The sequence below is a fragment of the Mus musculus genome, chromosome 3, assembly GCF_000001635.26.
Source record: "Mus musculus strain C57BL/6J chromosome 3, GRCm38.p6 C57BL/6J".
NCBI lineage: Eukaryota > Metazoa > Chordata > Mammalia > Rodentia > Muridae > Mus > Mus musculus.
Genome location: NC_000069.6, coordinates 158,287,685 through 158,299,865, shown reverse-complemented (window position 1 = coordinate 158,299,865; position 12,181 = coordinate 158,287,685). Strand labels below are relative to the sequence as shown.

Genomic DNA, 12,181 nt, shown 5'->3' with positions numbered 1-12,181 from the left:
CATTATCCCACTTATTTTTGCCATATATATAAATACAAGAGATTTTTTATGTATTTGTATTATAAAAGCTAAATTTTGTTTCTTTGCTGGACTGTTTCTGAACATTTCCAGAGGAAGGGGTTCTGAAGAAGCAGTAATGAACCTGTGAATTTCTTTTATTTCATTGTTTCTATTTGCTGAATATTGACTTTGTCTTGGAAGATCTCCTCTCACACTGAATAAAGAAGTAAAAACAGACAGCACTGCCAGTTTTTCATTATCTGCTATTGCTTCTTATTTCCTCTTATAGTTCTCTTATTTACTCTCTAATGTTCCATAAGTGGCTTTCACAACTATTGGCACTCTTGCCTACAAGTCCTCTCAGTGAGATTCATTCAGGGAAATGCAGTCTCTGTCTCATGGCCTGTGTGTGTGGTGTGTGTGTGTGTGTGTGTGGTGTGTGTGTGTGTGTGTGTGTGTGTGTGTGTGTGTGTGTGTGTGTGTGTTTCTGGATTTTAGCAATCCCTTATTCTGTGTTCCAAAGCCACTCAAACTGTTGCAGAACTTCATCCTCATTTAAGGAGCTGAGATCCCAGCTTTCTGCTGGCCACCCCTACAGACACTATGGACCTCTCAAAAGTACTCCTACCTGCTCCATAATTATGTCCAGATGCAACTTGCTACCCAGCATTTGGTCATCACAACGTGAGGGTGAGTCAAGAAGGTTACATATAAACATGGCACTCGCTGTACAGCCACATGATGTTAGCTGATAAGAAATGCCAAATCCTGCCACCATACACTATATACCATCACACTTTTGGTATCTAGTTTGAAGAGGGCTTATTGTACTGAGTGTTCAATTTTGTCAAAGCTAATTTCTAAGACCGGTGACCACTTGACTTTCCTTCCTCTGGTTTTATGGTGAGTCACATTGTTCAATGTTTACTGTCAATTACGTTTGCCATGACAAACTCTATTTAGTCATGGGCATTACTCATTTTTATGCTCTATTGCTCTGGTTTGCTAACATCTACTAATGCTTTGTTGATTTCGTTAGATATACCCATCAGATGTTTCTACTAATTCCTTTTTCTAGATTGTTACCAAAGTAAAACTGATTCCATGAAGTAAGTTTGGAAATATTATCTTCAGTTTGCTATAGTAGTTTGCACAGAGTTAGTTCTATCTCTTAATTAACCCTTGGTGAACTAAACAGGTGAGAGGCTGCACAGTGTGGCCTCTGCTTCTTTTGGTGTTTATTGAAGGGCACAACTAACACCAACCCCTCCTTTGCTCTCAGAAATGTCTGAATATGCTCTAGAAATTACATAGCCACTGTTTATACTACATAATCTCTAAAAATAATTATAAGTGAAAGGAAAAATAGATATCCATTTGTCATTAAGGCAATTTTTCTTATTGTTTAAAAATAGGAAAATAATTTTTAGAAACCAGGTGAAATGCAAATCACAGCTGTGTAAAGAGGTGGGATTACAATTCAATTTCCCATTACTTTCCCAAGTGTTCTGTAGATATTAATTTCTGATTTAAGGTTATATAAATAAAAGTATGTATAAAATGTCTTCCCGATTAGAGAAGAAGTTTTGCATTGACTGTTTAGTTACATCATATAAAACGTACTTTGGTGGGCCTAACCATTCTATTACAGGTCTGATGCTTAAAGTACATTTTCAGTTAGCATCTATAAAAAAAAAAAAACAACAATAAGAAAACAGAAGGGCTGCAGCAAAGCTGTCTGCAGTCAGTCTTAAAATTTTCATTCCAGTGATGAAAATAAGCAGTTATAAAAAGTATTTACAGCAGTATTCAGCTAAAATGGGAATAATAAAAACACCATAGAGAAGAAATGTGATTGTTACTTCATGGTTTCACCACAGAACAAGGAATCATTATGGATGCATATCTAAGGAGATAGTGCTAGAATTAACATTTCTGAGTAAGGAAACTGAGTCTGATGGAATTATTTTCAAAGATCTCACAGATATTAACAGAACTAGAGTTCAAAACCAAGATTTCTGGCTCCAGTGCCAGCACTCCAGGACTGCATGTTCAAGTATCTCTCATGACCAAGGACATGTGTCTGTCCTATATTGAGGGTAGAATATATACAGTTTAATTTCAAATAAATAAATAAATAAAAGACGATCTTTGTGTCGCAGAATAGTTTAATTTTTTTAAGACTATAACTTTTAACAAGTCAGCTAACTGTGGAAAAACCATCAAATTATTTAAGAAGTAAAGTCATTTCACTATAAAAAGACTTCTTACTGTGTATATTGGCTTCCACTGGATAGTTTGAATGCTAATGAAACACGTGAAAGATTTCCTATCACTTGTTATGAGATTTCTTCTTCCTCACAGATTCTTAGGCATGCTGATGAAAACAGAAGGTCTCATCATTGGGATTAGTCCCTTAGAAAGTACAATTGTGACGCAAAGTTAACAAAAGCCAAATGTTTTCTCAAGTAAATTTACTGACTACATCTACTACCTCAATACCACCTAATCCACATTGTTGTCTATGCTTTCACAGTACAGTACCATGTGGTTTAGGAGACTTCTTATACCAAAGTGCTATGTGATTTATCCTTGCTAACAATAAAAACTTCTTAGTGCTACTACAAGCAATTGCTAGAAACTTCCTACTGGACGCATGAGAACTTCATGGGGGAAATGAGAAGATGTTAATTTTCAATCTCATGTAGAGTCATCATTCAGTGAATGATGTGAATGATTCATACTATTGACATGAATTATGATTAAAAAAAACGTAGTTCTGGGAAATACACCGTACCACTCTACACCATACCATCATCCCCAACTCTGTGCTTTTAAATAAGAAAGCTCCATGTAAAATATCAGCATGTATGTGTATAACTATGCTAAAAATAGTCTTATACTGGGTTTTTTTTTCATGAAATGTATGTTTGTTAGACCAAGGTTTCATTTTAAATATGCTTCATATGGTCAGTTTTTAATTCTAAGGGAAATGTTCTATCACTGTGAGTTTCCAAGTTGTACAAACATTGCGACAGCAACAATAGAGAAGCAAATTGTTGATCAGAGTAAAAAATAAGATGCCATGTAATGCCCGCCTATGGACAGAAGACCAAGGAAGGCCCATGCTTCAAAGTGTCCCATGACTAGAAAGTTTGGGTTTTCAGTCTTTTTTTTATTGACAGTCACCTTTCCCCTCAGTTTAATGAGACAAAGCCTTGCTTGTAGCCTGTGATAACCTTGAGTTCACAAACCTCCTGTCTGAACCCCACACATGAGTATTACAGGAGTGCACCTCTATTCTGAATTGGAAGTGTCAGGTTCCTCACATTTAGATGTGTTTGTGGCTGTTCCTTCCTCCAAAATCATAATCCATTCCTTCATACAATATTGACGGACAGTGGTTAACTCTCATTAGAAATATAGTTAATGCCTTTGCCACTGCCAGGAAACATTCATGTAGTAGGCTTACAGGCTCTAGTATATGGAAAGGAAGGCATGAAGAAGAGTCACTGTTCACTTCAGGTGAAGTTTTTTGTAGAGTCAAGGCCACACATTTAAGGCAAAAGTTCAAAGCCTTCTAAGTGCAGATCCCTACAGATGTTCTCAGATGTTTATTTCCAGCACTGTCCCATGAACTCACTTTGAACTCAGTGTCTGTCTGTCTGTCTGCCTGGGATCTACACTCTAAAACCCATATTATCTCCCCTATCCCTTTTCCTGTTTTCATGAATCTCACTTTCCCAAAGAGTAAAGTTATAGAAATATCTTCCTAGAGGCTATATCCAAAAACAAACCCGCTCTAAAATCCAAGCAGGAGCAAGATAGTGCAGAATAAAATGACCATTACAAAATTAGTGCCCTGGGAATGTGTAGAGTCACTATGCCAGTCAATACCAATCTATTGTGTGTAAAGTTGCACCCAGGTTTGGTTTAACAAGTCAGCAACACCTAGAATTAGTAAGACTTCAGCGAGAAGATTGATTGGAGTTCGAAACCAGCTTGAGTTATATAGTGAAATAAAAACCAGTCTGAGATGTACAGTCAGACACTTTCTGACTCAAAAGCAGAGTAGGAGACAGAGCACTGGCTCAGTGAGTAAAGCATTTGACCAACAAGTTTGGCATCTTGACTTCAATCCCCAGATCTCACTTAAAAACAGAAGGAAAGCTCAAATTTCTCCTCTGACATCCACACACTGTGGCATGCCCCTCCATAAGAAATAATGATAACAGTTTTCAACTTAATAAAATACTAAATTTAAATTGTTTTGGAAAAGTTTTTGCTATGAATAAAAAAAAAGAAAAAGAAAAAGGCCTGAAAGTGGCAGAGAGACTGTTAGGGACTGGTAAGAGAAGAGTAGGAGAGTGAACAAAAATCTGTAGATAATAGTTACATGTGGGGAGATGTTCCTGTGGAGCTGCCAATCTGCATAATCAGCGTGCTAATAAAAAAGTAATAAAAGAAAATTATTTCTGAGAAGGGAATTCTGTGTTTAGTTTGGGTTGACACAAAGCAGGTGTTAGAGTGAATGTAGGCAGAATATGCTGGCAACAGTCCCAGGAAATGCATGTTGAGCTTTCAAGATCTCCACTGGACGCCGTCTCATGGGGATGCTTCAAGGGCATAAAATTCTACAGAGCTGTAGACAAGGCAGATGAGGAAGTGAGCTATTTCACACCTGCTCCACGGAAACTAAGAATTGCTCCTAAGATATTCTGAGGCCCTGGATGAAGACGCCATCCTGCAGAGGACTGTACAGAAAGCCATAGGCTGTGAGTCAAGGTAGAAAGAGATGTATGAAAACAACCAAAATGAATAGACATGTTTTCCACAGAGGATAAAAATCAAAATCTGACTGTAATTCATCTTTGAAATTATCATTGTATTAATAAGAAGTAAAATGTACAAATATTTTATATTACCAAGTTTATAAAAAGTGATATGAAAAAGAAAAACTGGTGAGAACAGGAGTCAAGAAGCATATAGAGAGGGGTTGGACAAAAGCTCAGCTTTAAGAGCATTGGCTGCCCTGGCAGATGGCCCAGGCGTGGTTCTCAGTGACTACCATTTTTAACTCTAGTTTTATGGTATAAAATGCCCTCTTCTGGTCTCTTAAGGCACTGAATTCAAATAGTATACAGATAGATATATTCAAATAGATATTCAAATAGATATATTAGATATATTCAAATAGATATATTTGCAGACAAAATACCTACACATATGAAATAAAGAAAGACAAGGACAAAGAAAATTAAGCTCTTATAGAGATACTTTGGGTTATAAGTGGATGGAACTATGAATGAATTTTGCTATCCTTGGAACATTTAAAAATTCATTCCAAACAACTCATTATTGTCCCTTTCAGGAAGGGCACGTATGCAGCCCCTAGTGAAGGAACATTGGGATATGTATTCAAATGACTTCACAAAAGCAATATTTTATGACCACAAAAAAAAAAATAATCTGAAAATAACTACCCTTCATTTACAAGAAAATGCTAAACAATCTATGTTGTATCTGAATAATGACATGGCATTCTAAGACAGTAGACAGTTACTATCCAAATGAATAAATATGAAAAATATAAATCGATTTTTAAAGCCTCAGTAAATATAAGCAGTATGATTTGATATATATAACATGGTAAAAACACAAACGGGTTTCTTTGTTTTAGGGAGTTAAGCAGTTACATAGTAAAAGTCTTAAAAGCTAAAATCAATGAGCATTTAAGAATTTGTAAGCTAGGCCAGGAATCAGGGTGTATGCCTCAGAACTTGGAAGGGAGATGCAGGTGTGAGTTCAAGGCTAGCCTGGTCTACATAGAGAGTTCCAGGTCAGCCAAAGCTACACAATATAGAGACAAACTGGAAGATGCATTCAGGAAGAGGCACAGGTGGCATCCACAGTACTAGCTGTTTCTTTATCCTGTTGGGTTTGAAACCCACATGTCATGTTCCTGCAATGTGATGGGGAGGCAGTAGAAGTAAAGGGAATGTCTGTCAGTGATGACAACAGTTGACAGGCAGCTTGGGATGCAGAGTAGAGGGCAGAGGAGGCTTGGTGACTACAGGCCAAAACCATTGGAGTAGCAGACATCAGTGAGTACAGGCAGTTGTTCTCATGATGTCAACAGGAAAGAAAGTTAAGAGATGAGGAAAGACAACTTAGAAATATTTATAGAAGAATGAAGTCCAGACTAGACTATAAACACATTAAAGTGTTAAAATAGAGTACAGTTATAGGAAAATTCCAATATTGTTTCAAGGAAAAGACTCCTGAGGAATATTTTAATTAAACAAAAAAAAATGTTTCAAGTAATGATTTCATCTAATTTCTAAAATTTCATTAAAGGTTATTTCTCACTTTTCAATGTCACTTATAGCCATTATGATTCTGTTAAAAAATATATCCAATGTTCTTGCTTGTCTTTAACTAATAAGACTTAGCCCAGTTTTGCATTTACACACACAGATTAATCTGGCAATGGAGGAACTATAGGAGTGGAAGTCAGCTCAGTCCCTTTTCACATGGGGCAGGATACACCATCCTAATGATAAACTGTGAGAAATGTTAATGACTAACTGAATTAGTTGTGTGTCAGTAAGTCCTGTGTAACTTGTTGCAACCATTCTAATAGGAAAGGCGGGTTCATCTTAAAGTTGCATGGTCATTCAGCTGAGATTCCCATAAGAATGTCTTGGCTAGTGCAAAAGGTGCAGCTGCCATGGACCTGGCCTCAGTTGGCCTTTCTCAATCCATGGGAAATTAGGGTTCTGGAGGTGGGCATGGAGTTGGTGATGAAAAGGCTAAGAGACATGGACACAAGGGAGTGTGTATTGAATGTATTTTCTCAAAGCGAGCACCAGTCTTATAATACAAACAAAAACCAAGAAGGCTAGGTGAATAAATTTGCCAAGGTACAGTGGTTCTTAACACAAAATAAAGAAAATGCATACATAAAAATATGGCGAGAGCCAGGCTGTGTTTACAACTGAAAATAGGAACAACCCTTAATTAAGATCAGCTAAACACAGAAGCCAGGTGAATGCTCTGATGCAATGCTAGTTTATTGTTAAACCCACCACCAGGGTTTCTTTAGTAAATACCTGATTATGCTATTCCTCTGGGCCTAGTGAAAAACCTGAACCCCGGGGGAATTCGTTCTACTAACCTTTTCATGAATAATACTACAACCCACCTATTTCCTAGGCCATTGTGTATTCCTGAGTATGGGGTGACTTGGCTCTTGTTCTAAGTAATTACTTTGCAGACTAGCCCTGAGCTTTTCTAGCTCTATTCAAGTAAATTGTAATGCCTAAACATTGGAACACTGGCAGAGGCTTAGCTATATGTCAAAATCAACCCTTAAAGGCACTTATAATAAAACAATACTGAAAGAGAGCACACGGATCCATACCCCAGACTAATGCAGGGGCAGGATTTGAGTGTACATGTTATGGTAATGCCAAGGTTCCAGGAGGCTAAGTTTCCATGAAACTCTTTGCCTTGTGACTGCTTCCAGGCTCTTAGGCCTGTCAAGCAGACTTCACTGGAGTGGATGTAGCGTGCAGCCAACAACAGTTTGAGATTCTTCTCTCCATGATAGCAATTTCAACTCTAGATAGGAGTATTGGAGAGGGGATCATATATTTTAATAACAAGTAAAAGTTTTAAAACTTCCAGCTGTAAAATTATATGCACCATAAATTCTTCCATTACTGACACTAAAGGATAGTTTGAAGACATATTTTATTTCCCGTTTTCCTTCTCTAAGATATATTCTGACTATTTCTATAGCAACATTGATGTAGTAACTAACACTTTAACTCCCTTTTAGACTACCCGATGGCTTCACGCAGCTTCTTAACCTGACCCAGCTCTACCTGAATGACGCATTCCTCGAATTTCTTCCAGCTAATTTTGGAAGGTAAGAATAAGATATAATACTTATTTTGTAATCTTATTTTGCTTCTGCCAAGTGCTTCACCAGTACATGAATGACAGGGCAGATTACAGTTGGGTCTCATTATATACAATAAATGTTAATTAAATGTTCTATAATAATTAACATAAAATTAGGTCTTCACATAATATTATCATAAAATAATTTTAGGTGAGTTAAAATTAAATATAAAAAAGTCCCAGATAATATGAGCAAATGCAGGAGACTATTCATGGCTCTTGGGTTGCAAAATTCCTTCATGGTCAAGGAATCAAAGGAGAGCATTGTAAATATATAGACAGTCTTGGCCAGCAAAATGCTTTCAGATAGAATAAATCATTAAACACAAAATAAAGTAAAAATTGTTTTCATTGTCTATAAAAACAAATAAGATCCTTAATATATAAAGTCCTCTCAAATGAGGGTGAATACTGGGAAGTTTGTGGGTGGCTGCACAGGCAACTTGTAATAAAATGTAAATAGATAGTGAATACAGGAGAAATGTCTGTCTCTAAAAATATCCAATACAATACAAATTAAAATGACAACAAAAGACTTCACTTGTCCTAGCTTCTGAAACCAACATATGTGACTGAGGGTAGTGATACATGCTTAAAGAACTTCAAAAATAGTAATGCTATCACCTTAAATTTTATTACCAGAAATGTCTAATGCCGTATTTTGATTTTGTAGACAAATACATTTTTCACTGTTGACAAAATGAAGACTAAGAAATCACATCTCTGTCTAGGAGCTTGGCTGACTCTGGTGTGGTGCTATGTGCTGCTCCTATGTGACAATACCGTGCAGAAATGGATAATCATGTATGAAACCCTAATAAAGCTGGGAAGGTTTATCTAGCAAAGTGTATAAACTGTTTTTCCAATATAAATACATGAGATAAAAGTCTAAAATTCTAGGTGACTTTGATTTTCATTCGTATTTTGTTTCATATCTTCAAAGGTATTTTAGTATAGAACACATATCTTATAAAGTTCAAAGTCATTCTAACATTATTATCAGCTCTTGGTTGATCAGTTTTTAATTGTGAAAATGATTAACTGGATTTTATTCAGCACCTGCCTCTTGACAGAGGTAAGGAAGACATCAGGTAGCATGGTGAAGTCAATTTACACACAGTGTTCCCCCTTACATGCTATAAATGTCCCAGACTCCTTCATTTCTGTAGTTGAAGATATATCACAGTATCCTAACCCATACACATGGGGAAAATTACAAGTCAATGACTAGTAAAAGTGTTTCCCCAGCTCCATCTACCCTTGTAGACTAGAATTATCCTTTGAATATCAACTACAGCACATTGTTCTTTAAAATGAACAAAGCATAAAATATTTATGACACCATCAGACACTTTTTGTCTTGATTTTTTTTTTGTCATTTATCTTAAGTAGTTTTAAAATGAGCATGAGGTTCATGCTAAGAGGACATATAATATCAATACTACAGCTACTTTTAATTAGAATTTAAGTTTTGGGTAAGTTGCCAAAATACGCTATTTTTAATAACGTTTACTTATAATAATTTATAATCTAAGCAATTTTTCAAGTTCAACTACCAGGTAGTTTGACAAAATGATGCTCAATTTTTCTTCCAGCCTGAAACTTTGTATATTTAAAAGACAGAGTAGATTTCACTATATTATCAATACTATCTCAGCCACTGGGATGTGAGGTTTTCAGATATCTAAGACACTCTCATGACTGGAGCTTTTGTGCACTGAAGCATGTTATTTAATAAAGACTTAAAGTTAAATTGAGAACTAGAGAGAAGAAAAAGGGAAGAGGCCTAGATAAATACCTAAAAGCACATTAAAGATATAGATGATAGATGGAGTCATTTAAATAGATTGTCCTTCAAAATTAAGATTTTGGAAAATCCAATTGGTACTGGTTTTACAGTAGCTTTGTGAAAAACAAAATTAAGGCTCAGTCTGGTCATATACAACAGTGTGTGTTCCTGATGTCACACCCTTATGTCATCAAGTGTGAGGTGCCCTCCTGGAACACAGTGGTACCCAAGCAGCAAGAGAGGTGAAGGCAGCACCCTCCACTCAGTACTGTCACAGGCAGTAGACCTTCAGGTTCCCAACAAACCTTTTCAGAAAGGGAAAAATGTGAACCTTGGAGTCAATAAAGCATGGCACAGAGAAGTGCTCCTGTTGTCTTTAGTGAGATTAGAGAGAGCAAGAACTTCACCACAACTTGTGATGTGCTAGGAATTTGTGTTGCAAGCATGATATCATTTAAAGTATTCAACCTGAGGGTTTAGTGTTATTGATGAGGAAACTAAAGTTAGGAGGATAACAGGGTTGATTAGCTTGCATAATCTATCATAGAGACAGGATGTTCATGTACCTGTCTTCACACCAAACCAAGGCCTCTTACCTCTGTCTGTCTTTCAGTTATGTCTATGGTCTCTCAATGAGAAGCTTTGCTACATCCCAATGAGCATAACACCTGAAATTACTGAAGATACTCAATAATCTAATGAACAAACATTAAAATTAATTAAATGTAAAAGAAAATGTACTTCTATGAAACATTAGGAACTTAGAAGGCTGGAATTCAAAGATACAATCAAATATTTTTAGTTTTAGCATTTTGCCATTAGCCAGGGGTGAAGCAACCCTGCACATTATCAGTTTACGTATTTATTTAAAATCTGGCACAAGCTCATGCATGGTGCATAGGCATGCATGCAAGCAAAATACTCATATTCATTAAAGTTATAAATAAATATCTGACACCATACTAAAGCAGCTGAGTATTTTTGTCTAATTAATGGCAGTTTGTTTACTTTGCCATGTAAATGCTTTTATATAGAAACAGCGATGAGTAATTTTTAAAACTCTTCTCTACAGACTTGTCAAATTGCGAATACTGGAGTTAAGAGAAAATCACTTGAAAACTCTACCAAAGTAAGTGATGGCGTCTTTTCCAGGGTCTCTGTTGTGACTTTTCACTGCTAGGAAGATGCCTTTTTTATTTTATTACAGCAGCTTTGCAATTTTGAGTGAATTTTTTTACACATCTAACTAAAGGACAAATTCTACAGTAACTGTAGACTCATATGAAGTAGAAGGCTTCCTGCTTTGCAAACCCGCTCACCAGCAGAGGTTTGCTCATGGCTAAAGAGCCTTGCCACAAGTCTGAACCAGCATTTGTGTCATTTTTACAACCAGAGCCAGTTTCCCAGGCTTCAGCCTCGGATGCTTCACACCTCAGGTTAAACTGTGAATTGAGACAGTTTACAGTTGTACATCAAAGCCAGAAGTTTTTAAAGGAAAAAAATTAAATTAAAGTGGTTTAGCAACTTAAAAAGAAAAGGTTCTGTTCACTTATTCATTTGTTGCTTCCAACCAGTCTTTTTAAAAGATGGTTTATATAAATATTCAGAACATTCTAAAGCAAAAGCTAATTTTACACATCTTTGTAAAATGTTTTGTTTTCCTCTACTTTCCTTCATTCGTGTACAATCACAGGATATGAACTGTACGTGATAATTATTTTCCAAGATCAAAATGAATTTTCAATTTTATTTTGCTCAGGTAAAATGATGTGCTTTGTCTGGGTGGTGGTTCAATGAATGTCTTGTTACTCTCATTGCTTTACTTAAGTTTTGCAAGGCAGCAAGTATATCAATTTATTTCCAAATTTTCAACAAGGCTCAAACATATTACTCTGCCAGATTAAACCTTAATTTTTTCTTTTAAAATATATTCTTTTGGCAAATGAGGCTAATTATACTGATAAATTAACTTAAGTGCAATTGTGTGTTATATAATTCATGAACTTTTCATCACTGCTATGCAGCGCATGGATATGATGAGAAGTCCCTGCCATGCTCTGGAATCCACTTAGACAGATACATGGAGTGTGATTCTCCCTATATGGCAGTTACAAAGAAAAGTTCAAAAGGGGGAGTGTGTTCCACATTACAACATCCTGTATATAAGCAAAACCTTTCCTGGACCATAGTCCTAGACAGGTAGAAATGGGGTGTTGTGTGTTCAGTGTTGGTCTCCTATACAGAAAACTACTGCTACTGTTTCATCTGGGTGACTTTTGCTTGTCACCTTGAAAACTGAAACATAGCCAGGTGGAACATGAACCAAGAGGGAAGAGCAGTGATTGCTTACATCTGACTATATGCATTCAGTTCTGGGAGAATACCCTGAGAGTACAGAGGGGAAGAGGCAGCCTCCTCATATAA

The 12,181-nt window shown here is 36.3% G+C and overlaps 1 protein-coding gene across 20 annotated transcripts in view; it reads left to right on the top strand.

Annotated features, from left to right (window-relative positions):
• The window catches only part of Lrrc7 (leucine rich repeat containing 7), a 494,798-nt gene that overhangs the window by 262,118 nt on the left and 220,499 nt on the right, over window positions 1-12,181 (top strand). For all 20 annotated transcript variants that reach the window (XR_003954326.1, XR_003954327.1, NM_001370782.1 and 17 more), the window contains 2 exons: window positions 7,844-7,933; window positions 10,830-10,886. Coding sequence is in view for 18 of the 20 variants with exons in the window: in NM_001370782.1 (NP_001357711.1) it covers window positions 7,844-7,933; window positions 10,830-10,886 (147 nt within the window). In the remaining 2 variants the exon portion in view is untranslated. The remainder of the gene's footprint in view (window positions 1-7,843; window positions 7,934-10,829; window positions 10,887-12,181) is intronic.